The sequence below is a fragment of the Argopecten irradians genome, chromosome 11 (genome assembly GCF_041381155.1).
Source record: "Argopecten irradians isolate NY chromosome 11, Ai_NY, whole genome shotgun sequence".
NCBI lineage: Eukaryota > Metazoa > Mollusca > Bivalvia > Pectinida > Pectinidae > Argopecten > Argopecten irradians.
This window is the reverse complement of record NC_091144.1, coordinates 9,392,895-9,415,224: the sequence shown is the minus strand read 5'-3', so window position 1 is coordinate 9,415,224 and position 22,330 is coordinate 9,392,895. Positions and strand designations below refer to the sequence as shown.

The window sequence follows — 22,330 nt, the reverse complement described above, 5'->3', positions numbered from 1 at the left end:
ATAGGGTAAAGTATTGATATCTGGCCATGCAGTGTTCAGAAGATTGGTTGATCACCAGTGACCTGACATAGGGTAAAGCATTGATATCTGGCCATGCAGTGTTCAGAAGATTGGTTGATCACCAGTGACCTGACATAGGGTAAAGCATTGATATTATCTGGCCATGCAGTGTTCAGAAGATTGGTTGATCACCAGTGAGACTTAGGGTAAAGCATTGATATCTGGCCATGCAGTGTTCAGAAGATTGGTTGATCACCAGTGACTGACTAGGGTAAAGCATTGATATCTGGCCATGCAGTGTTCAGAAGATTGGTTGATCACCAGTGACCTGACTTAGGGTAAAGCATTGATATCTGGCCATGCAGTGTTCAGAAGATTGGTTGATCACCAGTGACCTGACTTAGGGTAAATCATTGATATCTGGCCATGCAGTGTTCAGAAGATTGGTTGATCACCAGTGACCTGACATAGGGTAAAGTATTGATATCTGGCCATGCAGTGTTCAGAAGATTGGTTGATCACCAGTCACCTGACATAGGGTAAAGTATTGATATCTGGCCATGCAGTGTTCAGAAGATTGGTTGATCACCAGTGACCTGACATAGGGTAAAGTATTGATATCTGGCCATGCAGTGTTCAGAAGATTGGTTGATCACCAGTCACCTGACATAGGGTAAAACATTGATATCTGGCCATGCAGTGTTCAGAAGATTGGTTGATCATCAGTGACCTGACTTAGGGTAAAGCATTGATATCTGGCCATGCAGCGTTCAGAAGATTGGTTGACCACCAGTGACCTGACAAAGAGTAAAGTATTGATATCTGGCCATGCAGTGTTCAGAAGATTGGTTGATCACCAGTGACCTGACATAGGGTAAAGTATTGATATCTGGCCATGCAGTGTTTAGAAGATTGGTTGATCACCAGTCACCTGACATAGGGAAAACCTTGATATCTGGCCATGCAGTGTTCAGAAGATTGGTTGATCATCAGTGACCTGACATAGGGTAAAGTATTGATATCTGGCCATGCAGTGTTTAGAAGATTGGTTGATCACCAGTGACCTGACATAGGGTAAAGCATTGATATCTGGCCATGCAGTGTTCAGAAGATTGGTTGATCACCAGTGACCAGTGACAAAGGGTAATTAACATTGATATCTGGCCATGCAGTGTTTAGAAGATTGGTTGATCACCAGTGACCTGACATAGGGTAAAGTATTGATATCTGGCCATGCAGTGTTCAGAAGATTGGTTGATCACCAGTGACCTGACATAGGGTAAAGCATTGATATCTGGCCATGCAGTGTTTAGAAGATGGGTTGATCACCAGTCATCTGACATAGGATAAAGCATTTGATATCTGGCCATGCAGTGTTCAGAAGATGCCAGGCACGAATGTCGTCTTGCCACCTCATTTTCTCCTTTCTGGTATGTCACAAAATAGGCTCCCAACTAAATAATCACACACTGGTGGTACATATACAGTAAAACGTGCTTATAACACACACACTTACAACATATTATGGTTATAACGTAGTCATTTTCATTCCCCAGCAATGCTATTATAAAATATCTGCAATATATGTATAATAAATTTACTTATTACAAAGTAAATTTGTTAGTCGCCCTGAGGTTCGATATATGAACCCGTGTTTTACTGTTGTCTTGTTTGTCTTCAAGGGCAAAAGTTTTTGATGGTGGGAGGGATGAGTGTAGTGAAACTCTGGGGTGGGGTTGATAAATGGTGATCAGATCAGTCTCTTATGGTAGTGCAGTTGGCTACTGTTCTGTGGTCCAGATAAGAACCCTGTCTGGCTGCTGCTCCTCTCATGTTACCTTACTGAATAAATGTATTTACTTCAAAATTAAACCACTAATCCTACATTGAAAAAACTTCTTGTTGGTGTTTCTTCTTGATTTGAGGTCATTATTATCAATCTTTTGATTTTGGTAGTTTGCCCTGTTTTAGGAGAAAATGTTGTGCACATGAAATACCACAGTATTCTATTTTGAAATACATGTAAGGTCTCCATCCCAATCCTCCTGAAATATTCTTGCTACATGCATGGTCATGAGCACACATAACTTCTATATATAACTCTGTGTTGTAATTTCTGTCCTAAAACTTCTATGATACATGTTGTATATTTTTTAATTCAATTCTCGGTGGGCTTTATACAATAAATCCTTGTTTCTTTGTTGTGCTGTAAATATTATATATACATGTGTCTCTCTCAAGAATTTTTAGTGTGATGTGTTATCAATGTTACTATTTCATTATTCGATAACAATGCATAATGCATATGATCATGTATTGAACACATGTCACATCAGTAATTTGTAACCCATGTCTGTTGTATAGAGAGCAACCAACTAAATGATTTTACATAGACCACAGTGTTAAACTTTGTTAAAGTTTTGTACTGTATTATTAAAACAAAGAAATATTAGTTAGGTATTGTGTTCTATAATTAAAGTCTAGGTTCTCATATAACACTAGATAGAAAAAAAAGTTTGGGTCCTTCTGCTCAAACTCCAACCAGGGTAGCTTTATTGAAATCAGGCGCATTTTGCACTAAAATATCCGGAAATTCTAATGTTTTTACCTATTCATTATCAAAATTGATATTTTTAACCTAAATCTCAATATGAATTTCCAAATTGATATTATGGTTATCTAGGAATAATTACCTGTCAGAAAACATTTTTACTTTTGAAATTCATAATTAGCCAGCCAATCAGCGGCCGGGTTTAAAATTCTATCCTGGGCTCAATCTTGTATACACAGGGGCCATTTCGAAGGTCTTTTTTTATTTAGTTGGTTGATCCCTATAGCAGAAATTAAAATTCTAATACTCACCTATGATGTAAAGTGCATTTCGGCTGTATGTCAAATCTGTAATATGAACTTAATCGGTCAAGTGGTTTGTCCAGGACAGGGCTTCACCTTCGGACAGTCACCCGCGGAGTAATTCTGAAAACATGAAATGTTGAACTTACACACTGTGTTGATTAATTGCAAATTATGTATTAAATATTGAAATAGTATTAATGTTGTTTAAGTTAATTATTAGTTACATCATTAAACTTTCTGAATATAATGAAAAAATAGGAAAAGTCCCCAGCCAAGGGGAGATAATCCATTACATAATCAGGTACCCCTATAATATAGAAAATGTCAAGATTTTGGAAGAAAACCAGATATACCAAACCTTTTTACATATTCAAATTTACCAGGAACATGGTTCCAGAGCCTTTCTGTTTAAAATAAACAAATTAAACAAAGATCAAACCTGTAATGAGCACAAAAGATGCATGTCTTTGTCCATGACTGGAATCTGTGCAACCAACACATATTTCCGGAAATCTTGAATGACCCTGAAACACCATTAATATGTTTCATTAAAGGAAAAAATATTCACAAAATGGTATTTTTCATCATTATAACATAAAATGCATACTTTTAATAAACTAATTAGCCCTAATATTACAATTAATCAGTACAATTAGTTAAATTAGCTTACCTGAGATGACTCCCCCAACCACCCCCCCCCCCCTCCCATCAATGATACCTGGCAGGTCTAAATACCACACCCCAAACTAGACATTATGTAATACAATGTAATTGTCTCCCCTTAATGTTACCAATTTCAAATGTATAAGCTGTAACTTATGTTTTATATTATACCTTTATGGCTCTCGGCACTCCAATATGGCAGAGATGACTGACCCCCAATTTCTTGATTTGACCGCTAATTCCTGGTTCACCTAAACTGGAACATGCATACAGTTCTGTGTACTAAATTCTGACAACTGAGGAGACCATGCACCGCGCACCCATGTGATCGTACCCATCTGATGTTAAACGCACATGTCACACGTTTACAGCCGTGCTAATTACCTGAATCTACGTTATATGTACCATTAACTTACTGGCCAATTCTAAATAAACTGCATGCATAGTCACAGTGACACATATTATTCTAAAACTTGGCGACTTACCTTTGTATCCATGGACTCACTCGGCTCCAGTGACTGACTCTTATACTTCCGGTTGCGTTCGCTATAGAGAGCAACCAACTAAATGATTTTACATAGACCACAGTGTTAAACTTTGTTAAAGTTTTGTACTGTATTATTAAAACAAAGAAATATTAGTTAGGTATTGTGTTCTATAATTAAAGTCTAGGTTCTCATATAACACTAGATAGAAAAAAAAGTTTGGGTCCTTCTGCTCAAACTCCAACCAGGGTAGCTTTATTGAAATCAGGCGCATTTTGCACTAAAATATCCGGAAATTCTAATGTTTTTACCTATTCATTATCAAAATTGATATTTTTAACCTAAATCTCAATATGAATTTCCAAATTGATATTATGGTTATCTAGGAATAATTACCTGTCAGAAAACATTTTTACTTTTGAAATTCATAATTAGCCAGCCAATCAGCGGCCGGGTTAAAATTCTATCCTGGGCTCAATCTTGTATACACAGGGGCCATTTCGAAGGTCTTTTTTTATTTAGTTGGTTGATCCCTAAAACACTTTCAGAACATCTTATATCAGTATGCACTGTCACTGAAAGAAGATAAGTCTACATAATTGTAATTATGTGTCACCCGAACAACAGAGACTGCAATCCTTATATTTATAATGATCCGCCAATGTCACCTTGAGAATCAATTGCAGTATTTAGATGAATAATGAGCTGTCTTTGAAGACACTTTTGATGGCGATATGACCACTTTCACCTTGAGGTTGTACCTTGGGACTCACTTATCTTCTCTCGTCATGTGTAAACTATAGGAGATTTCAGAAAAGATGGCGTGACGTCACAGAAAGTTTACATCCGGGTCCTCAAAGGTACAAACACGGTATGGCGACTAATAAAAACAATAACAGATACGTACATCCCTGATACACAATCGATACGTTGACAAAAGTATAACACTTTCATACTTGCAAATTCTGATTTCAAAATAGTTTCTTATTGTTTCAGAGGTTACAGACATTTATATTTACAATTGTTTATTGCTAAATATATTTGTTTAGATTTAGTGTTGAAGCCAGCTTGCGAAGCGGTACCGGGCCGTCACACGTACCCGCTTTTTGTTCACACGTTGAAATCCATGTTGTGAAAAAGTTATGAATAGATCATTGATTTCAATGTATCATATTTCTGTTATACACGAACAATCTGTTCATAACACTATTTAATATAAATATAACGAAATGTGAACCACCTGGCCAAACCACGGCCGCTCGTGCATGGCTTCGCTGGTAGATCACCTCGGGCAACAGCCGATAGTTGGGAAATTAATAATATTAATACGTAATTACCAACACATATCTCAATAAGTACTTGTAAAATATATATATTTCGTTATTTCCCATGTATATATTATTTCAAATGAATGGTATAAACCACCGTTACACATAAATGAAGATATACATGTATGTGTACGTAGACGTACAGTATGGCTGCCGATATCTCGAAAAATAAAATAGTGAAATCGTTCAATTTCATGAGTTTATTTTTTATTTTTTAATCACTTTTATTCCATGTGCCGTTATGTGAAGTCCCAAATTGAGGTGATATTACTTTTAAATAATTTGAATACATGTTAGATAGACTACATTTAGATTTTTGAATATAGCTACAATGTAGATCGTAATTACTATAAATGCCGACCAGGACACATTGCGCACGGCTTTGAGAATTCTAAAATACTTAAAGTTTTGTTTAAAAATATTATAAAAAGTAACTATAAAATGACTCATTTGAATGTTATAAACTAAATTCCAAAATTTCTAACGAAAAAGTTAACCAGAATACACAATTTTGTGACTATGAAAAATGACGAAATTCGGGATCTCGGCAGTACTGTACGTAATGGCTGCAGTGCGCTTGGGGTATCTACGAAGGCAAATTTTAATTTGGTCATAATCACACATCGAAAGGTGTTTTACCAAGTAAGACTTAGAAAACAGTAATTGCTTATTAAAAATATCAGTATAATATTTGGGGAAACTTGGAATTTAATTTGTAGTTTCTGTCAATTTTGTAACTTCTGTCAATGTTTATACGTAGGTCTAATGGCGACCGTGTTTTTTTTCTCGTGGCGTAGAAAATGGAGTATATAAACGTAGTAAAATATATAAATACCAGATGTTTATATCTAAATATTATTGTTAAATATTTTTATTTACCCTTTTTATGATTAAAAATAACGCAATAGTTCTCGGATTGTCGTACTATTTATTACAATAAAATGTAAACAAACATCGCAAGCGGCTGTTTTCCCTCTATGTTTATGTGTAGATATACGGAGTTGTACCTTTGAGCGCCCCGGATGTACCTTTGTGTGACGTCATCGCCATCTTTTTCTGAAATCTCCTATAGGTTTACAGCATCTATTAGTCTGCCGTTATGAGGGCAAGTCGTTGTTGTTGTTGAGATTATGTTGGTACAATGCATATATCCATCGGTCATTGGCCTCTAATTAGTATGCTGTTATATATAATAGGCGCAGCAGCCTGTCCTTACAGTTCTGACTCTTCGTTTCTCAAAATTGAATGGAGGGATAAGATTTTTATTTGTTACTGGTTTTTTCTAGTAGTTTAAAAGTCACAGAATTAGTAATTGCTTAAATTCCAAATTCTTCAAAAAGCCAAAGTTTACATAATGATCAGTGTACCTGCATGCAGGTTTAAATGGCAGAGGGGAAATTGGCTTAATTACCAAAACAATCATTTAACCTAATTAAACCTCCAGCTAATTTTTGGAGAGGTCGGTAATTGTTCTCCTTTTGAAGGAGAGAGGTACAACTCTTGACTGCTGGGTGAACCCAAAACATAACAGATAATTAATCATATTTCATTAAAAGTGATGTGGATATAGTAATCGATGATAAGTTAGTAATTGTGCAAATATCTCTCTGAAACAAGAGCACAGTTGATGCAGACTCTTAAAAGTCAATTACTGGAATTTATCTGATTTTACTAAATTTCTTCTGATTTTATTTCTGGATGTAAGCTCTCATACTAATTGGGTCGAGTAATTACAAATATTTTAGAAGTAGTTTGTACACGTTCATACAATTTTAGGGTTAATCGACAGGTTATTAGCCCACCATCATCAGATGGTGGGCTATTCAAATCGCCTTTCGTCCGTGGTCCATCGTCTGTCCGTCCGTCCGTCCTTCTTTCTGTTAATAATTCTTGTTACCACTATTTCTCAGAAAGCACTGAAGGAATCTTTTTCAAATTTCATGTGCATGTTTCCCTAGGGCCCTAGTTGTGCATATTGCATTTTGGGGCCGATCGGTCAACAATATGGCCACCAGGCAGCCATCTTGGATTTTGATAGTTAAAGTTTGTTACCGCTAATTATCAGAAAGTACTGAAGGGATCTTTCTCAAATTTCATGTGCAGTTTCCCCTAGGGCCCTAGTTGTGCATATATATTGTATTTTTGGACCAATAGGTCAACAAGATGGCCGACAAACGTCATCTTGGATTTGACAATTGAAGTTTTGTCACCGCTATTTCTCAGAAAGTGCTGAAAGGATTTGTCTCAAACTTCATGTGCAGGTTCCCCTAGGTCCCTAGTTGTGCATATTGCATGTTTGGATCGATCAGTGAACAGGATGGCCGACAGGTTTTCATCTTGGATTTTGATAATTAAAGTTTGTTACTGCTATTTCTCAGAAGTACTGAAGCGATCTGTCTCAAATTTCATATTTAATTTCACCTAGGACCTTAGTTGTGTATATTGCACTTTGGGACTAATCGATGAACAAGATGGCTGACAGGTAGCCATCTTGGATTTTGATAATTGAAGTTGTTCCTGTGATGTATCTCAGTAAGTAATGAAAGGATCTATCTCGAATTTTATATGTAGTTTGCAGTAAAAGTTTAAAAAGCAGAGAAAAGATCCCTATTTCTATTGTCAAACGTAGATCATTCTTTTCTCATTGTATAAAGTTTGCGTTTGACCCCCCGGGGGCATCAGGATGGGGGCCAATAGGGGAAATTCAGGTAAATCCTTTAAATCACTACTAGTCATAGAGTTCTGCATGGATTGTAACCAAATATGGTCAGAAACATCCTTGGGGCAAGGAGAACAGAGTTTGTAAAAATTTTGGCTCTGACCCCCTGGTGGCAGGAGGGGCGAGGCCTAATAGGGGAAATAGAGGTAAATCTTTTAAATCGCTACTAGTCATAGAGTTCAGCATGGATTGTAACCAAATTTGATCAGAAACATCCTTGGGGCAAGGGGAACACAGTTTGTAAAAATTTTGGCTCTGACACCCTGAGGGCAGGGCCAATATGGGAAATCACTTACTACTCATAAAGTTCTGGATGGATTGTAACCATATTTGGCCAGAACATCCTTGGGGGAAGGGGAACACAGTTTGTATAAATGTTGGGTCCGACCCCCCGAGGGCAGGAGTGGTGGGGCCTAATTGGGGAAATAGGGGTAAATCCTTTAAATTGCTACTAGTCATAGAGTTCTGCATTTATTGTAACCAATTTTTGCCAGAAACATCCTTGGGGAAGGGGAACAGAGTTTGCATAGATTTTGGATCTGACCCCCTGGGCGCAGGAGGAGCGGGGCCCAATAGGGGAAATAGGGGTAAATCCTTTAAATCGCTTCTTAAGTCCCCCCCCCACCCCCCTCCGACCTACAGTCAGTATTGACGGGTCCACATTAGGTATCAAACTCACCGCCCTTAGGTGGAGAGCATATGATTATTTGTCCTCCTAAACAATACTATCACATGCTTAGTAACAGAAGATGTAGTGTCTTGTGAGTACATTCGTTAGTTATTAATCCATCAGAAGCATCCATCATATACTAACCTAATGTAAAGCTCAAGGAGAGATTCTGGAAATGATTTTCCCAATCAGAAGGATTTGTACCACACTGTGTCTAAACTATTGTAGAAGGTTTATCTGTGTATATTGAATGGCTTTTATGAGGTTACCTTATAAACTTGACAATATTGTTTTTCAGGCCATGTCCACATAACCGATTTTAACATCGCCACAGTGCTTAGTGATGGACAGCTAGCTACATCTATGTCCGGTACCACTCCATATATGGGTACGTATTACCACACAATTCACACCACTCCATATATGGGTATATATATTACCACACAATTTGCACCACTCCATATATGGGTATATATTTCTACTCAATTCATACCACTCCATATATGGGTATGTATTACCACACAATTCGCACCACTCCATATATGGGTACATATTGCCACACAATTTTAATTCACACCACTCCATATATGGGTACGTATTGCCACACAATTCACACCACTCCATATATGGGTATGTATTGCCACACAATTCACACCACTCCATATATGGTTACGTATTACCACACAATTCACACCACTCCATATATGGTTACGTATTACCAAACAATTCACACCACTCCATATATGGGTATGTATTACCCCACAATTCACACCACTCCAAATATAGGTATAGGTATAACCATACCATTCCCATCACTCCATATATGGGTGTGTATTAATTACCACACAAAAAGAAATCCCAAAATTATGTAGGTAAAGTACAGTACAGTGGAACCTCCCGAAACCGATCATGGTCGGTGCACATAATTTCGGCCGGTTTAGAGAGGGTTCGGTTTGGAGAAGTGAACCGAATACCGTTCATTACGATCCAAATTTAATCGATCGGAAGTCGTTTTTACACTAGTGTACCGCATGTATGCCTAGTGTTCGTTAAAACCGACCGATATTGATTGTTAATGTGAATATTATCACAAAAGAGAGAATCATACGTTTAAAAGGAATGGATTACAACAATCTTGATTCTGTTACCGCTTATAAACGTAGTTTAGTTAGTTAGTTGCGTGAATGTTCTTATGGATGTTCTCGTCTGCACTAACCTACATACGGCCGATCGCTTCCGGTTACGTCAAGAATCAAATTATATGGTCTAATTACACGATGATCAGTCGATGCCGGTCATTATATGACATAGTCATTTTCTAAAACAATACATGGCTTCGGCTTCTTCATCAGATAATATACGACATATGTAAATTAAAAAAAACCCGTGTGATTTGAATACGAAACTATCTCTTTATTACTAGCTCTGCTTGTTTTCATACAGTAAACAAACCTCGTACACGTGGTAGACTTTCGTTAAATATCTAAACAATAGACATGATTAAATAATTTCATCACTATCTCGGGTATAATTACCGTGTACCTGTAGCCTTCACATCTGTATACATGCCCCAGGACATGGCATGCGACAACTATGGTACAGGTACGTGTGTATTTCACGGTCGGTTGGTCAGACCTCATTGCAATCTATCGGTGTCGCTCAGGTAAGGCCGGTTTTCAGAAGTGTATTTTAGTTACATTTGACTATTCCGATCTCAAAATCGGTCCGGTATTCGGAATTGGGAGGGATCGGTTTTGGGAAGTTTTATATACTATTAATAAAGAGGAATTCATTCCGTACATGACATCCATGTTCGGTTTCTAGAGGTGATCGGTTTTGAGAAGGTTCGGTTTCGGGAGGTTCCACTGTACTTTACTGTTGATTATAGTTCCACCTTCCTAGGCCTATGTGGTTTCCTGAACATCTCTTACCTTAAAGGAATTCCTTAACTTAAAATTCTCCATATATCAAAGCATTATAGAAGTTAAGGAAAAATCTTACGTAACAGATCCGGAACCTCCCATAAAATCTGTAATGCTTTCCTATTGAGAAGTTAAGGAATTCCTTAAAGATGCTCCATCGCTGAGGAATGTTAATTTTTCTCAACAAAAACAGAAGCAGAAGACTTAGTATTTTTCTTCAGTTACAAAAGATACTTTTTATTGCATCCCGAAAATATTCAGTGGCACAAATGTCCTATATGGAATGAAGTACTGATTGTGCATGTAAGTTATTTTGTATTATTTTTTGTATTAATTAGACATCTATACACATGATTATAAACATCAATTATTTTTCCAATGATGAATATTGTTTATGCTTTGTCAGCAGTGGAGCGTCTTTAAAGTTAAGGAATGGTCATGAAACTGGGCCCTGTTATTTTAACGTTGTCATTTGAAGTGATATTTTTGACATCATAATCACTGGAAGGTGGGACTTTAATTGACAGTAGATCGTACTTTACCCACATCGTTTTGGGATCTTGTAACCCCTGTATTCTGAGACATAGACAGGTACACTCTGTATATATTGGTATGTATATATTGTACAGTTAAGCCTGTCACCCAAGACCACAAAATTTCTCAGCAAGTACAGCACCCTTTTAATAACCCAATGAGTATATACTCAAACGGATGGAATAACTACAAACAAAACACAATCTTACTCTCAGAAAGAATTAGTAAAGCTGTATACAAGATATAGATATCAAAATTATAAGGAAACTTAATGCATTCCATTAAGGAATTGAATGTCAGCCATTGAGGACAATGATTCAAACCTGTACATCACTGCAGATGCTGATTTAAAAGATGTTAGATGTGACATCGGTAATATATACATATTTAAGTCACCCTATACACCTTCCTTGGGAGATTTCAGACATGTACTGGTATTGGTCAGAATAACATTTTAATTTAAAGTTAAAATAAAATTATTCTCTCCTTATATTAGTTTCATCGCCATGTCACACATTGGATGTTAAGATATGACTTGGCAACTCACTGCCCTGTACTAAATTGATTATTATAGAATCTTTTAAAACTGATTATATGTACAGATGTAATCCCTGCTACCCTCATCATTTACATAAGCTAGGCTTAACTTCACGCCTGAAATGACATGTTTTAGCAACAACATTTTCAGTAATTATAGAGGCCCATATATTTTGATGCGGGTGTCTTATTGAAAACAGCTAATTGTCTGTCCATATTTTTTTCTCTTTTGAATAATTGTGATTAAACGGAGTGAAAAATTGTTCATAAAGATTTTATATGATTTTCCTCCACACTCACAGTACAGTATTCTATTGTTTTAATAGTTTTAGTTAAAAACAATCACTGAAATGACAGTACATGTTATATTAGTTTTGAGATACAATCATAAAATGACCTACATGTAGATAACAGTACTTCTACCAATATTGATTATTCCCTGGACCTCCTGGTGATTGTACATGTGATGTAATATTTTGATGAGATTTTTGTGACATCGCTTGGAAGTTGGGAATAATCAATGGTAATTAAATCGTAATGCGTCCTTTTGGTATCTGGAAACCCCCTTATGATTTGTATCATTAATCTTTGAAAAAGAGCAAAGACAACTATAAATAAGTTCAAAACAATTTAATAAATATTGAGATATTTAACATCTGGTTTTGGTCCAGCCATATCAGCACACATAAATGTCAGAGTAAAACAACAATATAATACACTAACTCAGAAACTGATTTCATCAGTTACTAATAAAACAACCAGGAAAAATCATAATAGCTTACTTCATTGATTTTTTTATCTTAATATATATAATGTATGTTCATTTGTTAATTTGCAGAGAACAGACTGTTTTGTTTGATCAAAGATAAACTAAATGTGTGCAATTTTATCATTTCTATTCAGATTCAATATATATATATATCTTTAAAAATATAGGGACAATAAAATCATGCAATAATGAATATTAATTCCTGCAGATAAATTAAAAAAATCATGTCAATTATTGACATGCAACATTATATAAATATGTATGCATATGATGCTAGATGGATTGGTCATATATATAAATATAATATAATGTTATGAAAATAATGTACAGTCAAGGTATTCATATTATATAATAATTATAGGCTTATGAAAACTGTTTTAATTAAAATAGAAAAAAAAACCTACATGTACATCAAAAGTGTTATTATATAAATTAAGTAATCATAATCAGGATAAAATCAAATGATGTGATATATATTACAAGTCAGTTAACTGTTTGAAATATGTGACTTAAAAACCATAGAATATAAAAATCATGCAACTATGGTAATTGATTTTTAAACAGCATATGTTTTGTTTGTATGAACAAATATTTTGATGGCAATTTAAAGAGCCATACTTAAGGAATTGTGTCTTTTCAATCTCTAGTACTTGGTGTTTTATACACACAGTATAAACTAAGTTGAATTTGAAGCTTATTTAAAGTCCAGATGTTTTTATCCATTTTCAATGAAAACTGCATTGATCACCACAATTAAATCATGTATAAGCAGTGGATCATTGCATGGCCGTTAGTCTTTACCACCTTACTAAAGATTCTGTAGTTTCTATCTGCACAATAATGTCAGGAAATATTACAATATAGTAATAGCACATTGTCAACACTGCACACAGATATACTGCACATTTGTAGCACAATTAAATTTATATTCCATCACTGCATTTATTGTAGTAACAAATGCACCAGTTAATTGTCCATTTGCATTTGGATATAATTCATGATTTCACATTAAAACTCCCAAGAATAGGAACTGATCAATTAATCCATGCATGAACACAGTAAATTCCATGAAATTGTATGTGTCTCTTACACATTGAATCAGCTGGAGCACCTGTTGAGAACCACCTCTATCTTATTCTGGTACTTCCTCATGCCCCTGGGAACACCAATATGTACACCGTCATTGTCATAATCTGCCGGATACCTCACATCATCTGATAGACGCACATAATGATCTCCAAATTTCCTCATCAGCATTCGGTTAATCTGCAAACGTTGAACATCAAAATTCAAGCGAGTAAGTCCAGGAGACTTGTTGAACTTGCCTCTGGTGATAATTTCTGAAATGAAGACATGTTGAACTCCAGAAAGTGTCAGTTGATCTGTTAAAGCCACAAGGCGGTCAAATATTTCCTTTGCTTCAGAGTTCTTGGAAATGTCATTTCCTCCTAAATGAATGAACACAACGTCAGGCCTGAAGTCTATAAGATCTTCAAACAGCTGACCAGGTATCCTATCAGAGCGCATCCCACCGAGTCCAAAAAATCTACACCTTCCATTTAGGTGTAAACTGTGGTCACAGAAATTTCCAAGACGTGCTATGTAACTGGATCCAAACAGGGCAAATCTGGTACACATGCTGGTGTGTGGATCTCTCACAGTGATACTAATGTTCTACCTTAGTCTGACTCCCTATGGGGCTGGCTGTCAAGCTCTAATAAACAGTACAGTACCTGACTCCCTAGGGGGCTGGCTGTCAAGCTCTAAGACACAGTACAGTACCAGATCCAGAAGATAGTTCACCACAGTATACAAAACATTCACCTGTCAGTTATAGATTTCTATCCCATTCAGAATTCACATTAATTAATGTAAAGTTTGTTGAAATTGTCCTGCTGAATAAAGGGTATAATACAGAAGGATGTTACTCCACTTGTGCTGATTGGTCTTTATATACCTGTATCTCTAGGTGTGATATTTACCTGTATGATATATACCTGTGATTGCTCAGCCCATCACTACCTAATGGCACACTGAGCTGCCCTAATCAAGTGTCAGGTATCTGACACCTAAAACAATAGAGATGACACCTGTGTTGTTTACACTGTTGATTGGTGAACAGGTGTGGAGATAATGATTACCTGGCACATCTGTGGTGTAAGACAAAGTATAGAGTCAGTGCCAGTTAACTAGTTAAGGACTGTGGATTCATTATTTAGTTATTTGTATACCCCTTACATAATTTATTTATTGAATGGCTCTTATAATTGAAATTATATGATCTATAGTTTTAATTAATCTGATGCATTGTATTTTTAAGTAATGGAGTTTGAGACGTTAATGAAATAATAATTATATAAAAATACACACAGGTACACTACTTACTTCATGTGGACACTCCATGCTTCTTTTTATTCAAAAAATATTAATTTATTTTTATAATTTTTTTTTTACATTCAATAAGATTTAATTTATTATATATTTTTTATCTGAGATATTTTTTTGCTATAAATGAGCTAGGATAAATGGATTTGAAATATTAATTTATCTAACAGATTGCTAAATATATTTATTAAATGCTATACTTATGACTTCTGAAAATATCTTATAAAAGTATGGGACTAAATATTGAATTAAAAATTGATACCTGATAATTTTATTTCAATGTTGCAGCTCCTGAAGTATTTGCATGTGCGTTGGACGAATGTACTGGGTACAGTTTTGCTGTAGACTGGTGGTCACTGGGCATTTGTGCGTACGAAATGTTAAAAGGAAGGGTACGTTTTAGGGATGCGTTAATAATGTTTAATTATACAATACATATGTTCTTCAGTTTTTGTGATCAATATACATGAAACTTTTAATTGATTTACATGGTTGATAGGATGACAGAACGTTAAATAAATTAAAAACATAAGCAAAACAATAAAAAAAAAATGTACATAAATTAAAAATAAATCTATTCTATAGTTTGTTTTTCTTTTCTTACTGAATAAGTACTGCTTTTTCAGTATAACTTTAAGTTGAACTAATTTTGGTGAAAAATCTTTAGTTCTATTATAGATCAAGATCTATTACATTTTTATTTTGACTTGGCAAAAATACTCTATTTATAAGTAGTCAAATTTATTTTGTTATATTTTCATGAAACCAAATAATTTTACGTTAAATATATAAAATTACTTTAATTAATCCAACATTAATATGTCCAAAATCTTAATTAAGAGACATATCTTTTATGAATTCCTTAACCTGAAATTCTATGGAGAATTGTAAGTTAAGGAATTCATAAGTTTTAAGGATGAAACTGGACCCTTACAGATATGATCAGATAATTTTGTTATTATATACTTGTAGAGACCATACGAGATCCACAACAGTACCTCTATACATGAGGTCAAGCAGATGTTCACTAGTTTAAAAATCCACTTCAACTCCATCTGGACTGATGGCCTCAAGGATATTCTCAAACAGGTAATACATTTTACCATAATTCAGCAAAAATTGAGCTGTTAAATTTATGGTAGTATTAATTACTATCAAAATACTAGCTAACACAATCTCTTTTCTTTCTTGGTTGGAAAATACCCTGAGCTCTAATACCTGCATGGCTCCAGTTTCGTTATCAACATATATATTCTTCAACTTAAAGGAATTCCTTAATTTAAAATTCTCTATAAGAATGCATTACAGAAGTTATGAACAAAATTTATGTTATAAAAAAACCATAACTTTAATGCATTTATATTAGTTAGGATATATTTCCAAACTTAATTCGATCATAATGTAATTTACTGATTGCCAGCTTAGAAAGCCGCTTTATTACGACATATCACATAGGATTGTGAGCAGAAGGCATGGCTAAACATATACTGCCTGGTGATTGGTCAATGTGTGATTTAACTCTCTAAGATATATTACATCAGTAAAATATATGTAATTTGTTTCCATTCATTCTATAGATATAGTCTTTCTATTGAACCTTTGTCCTGTTTCAAGAAAAAGTTTATGATCCTTTCCATTTTCAGTAGGCATCTTGGTCCCTGGTTGAGCTTTTCAATTTTAAATCTAATTTGAAAAAATATACCATTCAGAATAAATTGGCGGTTTAGACCTTTGACAGATGTTAAATATAAGTTTCCCAGAATGTACAAACTGATGTGGTGTAAGTAATTTCCCTGTTGTCCTACGTACATGTGTGATTTAACTATATAGGGTTAGAAACTGAAAACTGAAATGTTCTACTGTTCTTGAATGATGTGAATCAGTCACTGTAGTTTATCTATAAAGATATGAGTGGAAAACCTACAAGTGATATATACATTATTCAACAACCACATATTACAGGATTTGAGGACACTGTAATTACATAGCTGTGGGAATCCATTTTGAATTATATCCTAGTTAAAATCTAGCTGGTAGTTGAGCTATGAGGTTCATTGAAGTATGATGCTATAGTTATATTCAGAAAAGATGGCGTGACGTCACAGAAAGTTAACATCCGGGTCCTCAAAGGTACAAACACGGTATGGCGACTAATAAAAACAATAACAGATACGTACATCCCTGATACATAATCGATACGTTGACAAAAGTATACACTTTCATACTTGCAAATTCTGATTTCAAAATAGTTTCTTATTGTTTCAGAGGTTACAGACATTTATATTTACAATTGTTTATTGCTAAATATATTTGTTTAGATTTAGTGTTGAAGCCAGCTTGCGAAGAGGTGCCGGGCCGTCACACGTACCCGCTTTTTGTTCACACGTAGAAATCCATGTTGTGAAAAAGTTATGAATAGATAATTGATATTTCAATGTATCATATTTCTGCTATACACGAAAAATCTGTTCATAACACTATTTAATATAAATATAACGAAAAGTGAACCACCTGGCCAGACCACGGTCGCTCGTCGTGCATGGCTTCGCTGGTAGATCACCTCGGGCAACAGCCGATAATTGGGAAATTAATAATATTTATACGTAATTACCAACACATATCTTAATAAGTACTTGTAAAATATATATCTTTCGTTATTTCCTATGTATATATTATTTTAAATGAATGGTATAAACCACTGTTACACATAAATGAAGATATACATGTATGTGCACGTAGACGTACAGTATGGCTGCCGATATCTCGAAAAATAAAATAGTGAAATCGTTCAATTTCATGAGTTTATTTTTTTATTTTTTAATCACTTTTATTCCATGTGCCGTTATGTGAAGTCCCAAATTTAGGTGATATTACTTTTAAATAACTTGAATACATGTTAGATAGACTACATTTAGATTTATGAATATAGCTACAATGTAGATCGTAATTACTACAATGTATAAATGCCGACCAGGACACATTGCGCACGGCTTTGAGAATTCTAAAATACTCGAAGTTTTGTTTAAAAATATGATAAAAAGTAACTATAAAATGACTCATTTGAATGTTATAAACTAAATTCCAAAATTTCTAACGAAAAAGTTAACCAGAATACATAATTTTGTGACTATGAAAAATGACGAAATTCGGGATCTCGGCAGTACTGTACGTAATGGCTGCAGTGCGCTTGGTATCTACGAAGGCAAATTTTAATTTGGTCATAATCACACATCGTAAGGTGTTTTACAAGTAAGACTTAGAAAACAGTAATTGCTTATTAAAATATCAGTATAATATTTGGGGAAACTTGAATTAATTTGTAGTTTCTGTCAATTTTGTAACTTCTGTCAATGTTTATACGTAGGTCTAATGGCGACCGTGTTTTTTCTCGTGGCGTAGAAAATGGAGTATAAACGGAGTAAAATATATAAATACCAATGTTTATATCTAAATTTATTGTTAAAATTTTTATTTACCTTTTTATAATTCAAATAACGCAATAGTTCTCGGATTGTCGTACTATTTATTACAATTAAATGTAAACAAACATCGCAAGGGGCTGTTTTCCTCTATGTTTATGTGTAGATATAACGAGTTGTACCTTTGAGCGCCCGGATGTACCTTTGTGTGACGTCATCGCCATCTTTTCTGAAATCTCCTATAGTTATCTGCCAGAGTTACCAAGTGAGACAGATAGGCCCTCTGCTGAGATCCCTGAATCAGATCGCTATGGTGGAAATGGATGGTTGTACTAAAAGCATTCAAGGTCATTAATTGTCATCTGATGGAGTAGACTGCTAATATATGGGGAACAATCTTTTGGAATCATTCCTTTTGAATTAGTTTTCTCCATTTATTTTACATTTATAAGTAAACCCTATTCTTCCCCCCCCCAAAAAAAAAAAAAAAAAAATCTTTTTTAATATATTCTCTGAAGTGTTTGACTTCGCTGAATGGCAGTTCCTACATTAAGAACAACAGTATTATCTAGAATCTCAACCTAAACCCAAATTAGTAATTAGAGAAATGTCACATACTGCCATATGATTGTGTAATTTCGATAATGTACTGTAAGACGACTTTTCTGCACTGAATGTTTCATATAAATGCTTTCACCACTAATTACACTTGTAGACAAATTACATACTGGTTCATTACGAGAAGGAAAGGGAACATTTACTGGGTGATTAGCTCATCATCATCAGTAAGGAAAAAATTGTGCATTTCCATCTCAGTGAGATCAAATCTGTATCTTTCATTTAGTGCTTATATCCTTCATTTCCTAGACATTAACCCTATCCATCTGACTAGTGACTTTAATGATCATCTAACGATAATCTCTCGACCACATGACCAGGAGTCAGTTTTATTAGTCAGTTATATATAGGCACTTTGTGTTACCTTCAGTTGTTTATCTGCCACTGGAGACATTTTTAGGGTTTTTATATTTTAGAATTTATGTGTGAAAATTGAAAGAAATAACTATTTTTCTTACTACGCACTTTTTGTTAGTAAATGTATGAAAAAAAGGAGTGAAAAATTATAATGGTGTCTCCTTTATTCTTAAAAATCTCCCCTCCATATTTCTCCTTTTAACCCTTTATTGTAAGAGTACTTATTAATACATTTTGCTCAGTGATCAAAAACTCAATTAAATTAAAAGACCTAATATCGTTTATTTACTATTATGGTTAAAAGAATTAAAAATGACCTTGACCTGCATTTGATAAAAATAAAATGAAGGTCAAAATGCAATCCATCAGTTGGTTTATGAAGTGTCACGTCACATTAACAGCTTTTAGTCATTTTAGCCTCTTCGGGGTATAAGTGCATTGTTGTGTGAATGCCTTAAATTGTCCATTTTATTGTGCTATCTCAATGAAGTATACCACCAGACACAAAACATAGGTAGATACTGGAGTATTGGACCTCTTGCTGTTTTGATCAATATGTTGAAAGATGAGTACCAGGATGAAGTGGATCAACAATCTACATATCATTTATAGTGTCTGTACCCTGAAACGGAGCAGCCTTTTGTGTGACCTTTCATGTGACCTTAGGTCTAAAACCATTAGTAGGCAACAGGAGTCAGTCCAGCAGTATTGGGGTCAAGGAAGTGTGTAGCAGCCCGTCTTAGTCTGTCATTTCCTTTGCTAACCACAAATTATATGAGGTTACAAATAGGTGGTTAGATGCTATTCCTTCTGCCTGGTCCCTATGAGTAGACCTCTCTGGTAATAACCAATGTCAAGCTTATAATGCTTCACTACTTTTTGTCACGACTTGTCAACACAAACTGTGGCACCAGAAAATATGAAAGGATCGGAATTAAAGTTTTGTATGCCTTGGACAAAAAAGAAGCGATTTATAATAATTACTTTGTATAAATGACTTTGCTCTCCCTAAGCAAATAAGTCAGTGCTAATTTGCATTGATGCATTGACGTAGTGATGGGAATTGTGTGAACCTTGAATGCTTGGTCTGGTAAGCATTAGGGTGATATGATATTGATGAAGGTCTGTCACTAACAGGAGTTATTTCCCATGGGGATAATGGTAAAACAATCAAATAACCCTAATAAGTCAAGTTAAGATGAATGGTACTAAATGAGAGTGCGTTCGGGGTGTTTTTGTCAATGTTTATCTCGTCGAGTTGCAACAAGTCTGATTTCCATAAAATAAAACCAAACATCTTTGGTGCAAAATCATGCTGTACAACAGGTAAAACTATTTGAGGAACAGCAAACCCAATTTTCTTCAATATCATAATCTGTAAAATGTTGAGTTTTCTTTCTGTGATGTTGGATCAGACATCCCAGATGGACTCGAACCACGGTGACTGACTGATTTAATCTAACTTGATGACAACTCATTTATAGCTTAACAGAATTTCATTGTTCTATATCATTTGTAAACATGAGGAAAGATCAATTTTCTTTTGATAAAGGAACTTACACTTGATGTCAAAATTAAATTTCCTTCATAAACAACAAATTAATATAATAAATTTCACATTGTTAAGCTTTTCCACTTACAATTTTTACATTTTACATTTTGATATTATCTTTTATTTCTGGTTTGTAATGATATTATGGATTTCCATGTTGTTATTCCATGTCTGGTTTGTACATGATGTTTTTTTTCATCGCTGGTTTGTACATATGAAGCTTTTTCATTTCTGATTTGTATATATGATGTTTATCAGTTTTTGGTTTGTACATATGATGTTTTTCCATTTCTGATTTTGTCTACATGATGTTGTTCGGTTTCTGATTTGTACATACCTGTTTTGATGTTTCAGCTGCTGTACCTTGACCCCAACAAGAGAGTGTCCAGCCTAGATATGTTAAAGAAACATATGTATGTGTGTGATGTCGATTTCTCTAAAGTACTCACTCGGGACATCAAACCCTCTTTTGTGCCTTCCGTATGTATCAGGTCTATTTTAATTGTTAAATACCAAATTCAAGCCCATCAACAGTGATTTTCTTGGTCAATAATTTATGGGGCCTGTACCTTTTCAATTGGGAAAAGAATACATTGCATCTTTCTTGAAACATGTATATTTTAGAGAGCTTTTCTTTATTTGGGAAAATATTTACATACAATTGGGAAAATACAGCAAAATTTCTTTAGGGGAAGGGGCCTGGTTTATTTGGCCCCAAATGTACCTTAAAAAATCACTGATCAAATGTTTGATTCAATCTTCCCTTTTTTAGCCAACCATCATCAGATGGTGGGCTATTCAAATCGCTTGTCGTCCATGGTCCATCGTCTGTCCTTCAGTCTGTTAACATTTCTTGTTATTGCTATTTCTCAGAAAGGGCTGAAGGGATTTTTCTTAAATTTCAAATGTATGTTTCCCTAGAGCCCTAGACTAGTTGTGCATATTGCAGTTTGGGCCTGATCGGTCAACAAGATGGCTGCCATCTTGGATTTTGATAGTTAAAGTTTGTTACCACTATTTCCAGTGTTTTTTAATGGTGGAATCTACAGCCCAACTTCGGCTGTTTCCCCTAGTGAAAATATTCCTTATTTTCCCAATTTTGAAGTCAAAATTTCCCAATAAAAACTTATCAAATTCAGTGACATTTGTGTTAATAATTTGTAGCAGATTTTCATTCCTAAACTGAAGAGATCTCTCTCAAATTCATGTGTAAGTTCCCCTAGGGCCCTAGTTGTGCATATTGCATTTTGGGACCGATTGGTCAACAAGATGGCCCCCAGGCAGCCATCTTGGATTTTGATAGTTAGACGGCCCTTGTTGTGCATATTGCATTTTTGGACCGATCAGCCAACAAGATGGCCGCCAGGTAGCTATCTTTGCAGAAAGTACTGAAGGAATCATTCTCAAATTTCATGTGCACGTTCATTTAGGTCCCTACTTATACATTTATTATTTTGGGACTGATCGGTCAACAAGATGGCCACCATATGCAGGCAGCCATCTTGGATTTTGATAA

General features: G+C 34.9%; 1 protein-coding gene and 1 long non-coding RNA gene across 4 annotated transcripts in view; one reads left to right on the top strand and one right to left on the bottom strand.

The window, feature by feature from the left end:
• LOC138334712 (uncharacterized) overlaps positions 1–4,797 on the bottom strand; it is a 228,754-nt gene extending 223,957 nt beyond the window's left edge. The window contains exons 1-3 of one of the 2 annotated variants that reach the window (XR_011210143.1): positions 3,691–4,797; positions 3,296–3,380; positions 2,863–2,976 (exon numbers count right to left, since the gene is read on the bottom strand). This is a non-coding gene — a long non-coding RNA (uncharacterized lncRNA). The remainder of the gene's footprint in view (positions 1–2,862; positions 2,977–3,295; positions 3,381–3,690) is intronic. The other variant, XR_011210144.1, reaches the window with a different exon arrangement.
• LOC138334711 (serine/threonine-protein kinase 32B-like) overlaps positions 1–22,330 on the top strand; it is a 117,490-nt gene that overhangs the window by 88,043 nt on the left and 7,117 nt on the right. For both annotated transcript variants that reach the window (XM_069283397.1, XM_069283399.1), the window contains exons 6-9: positions 9,020–9,109; positions 15,157–15,260; positions 15,841–15,957; positions 21,169–21,294. In XM_069283397.1, the coding sequence (XP_069139498.1) occupies positions 9,020–9,109; positions 15,157–15,260; positions 15,841–15,957; positions 21,169–21,294 (437 nt within the window). The remainder of the gene's footprint in view (positions 1–9,019; positions 9,110–15,156; positions 15,261–15,840; positions 15,958–21,168; positions 21,295–22,330) is intronic.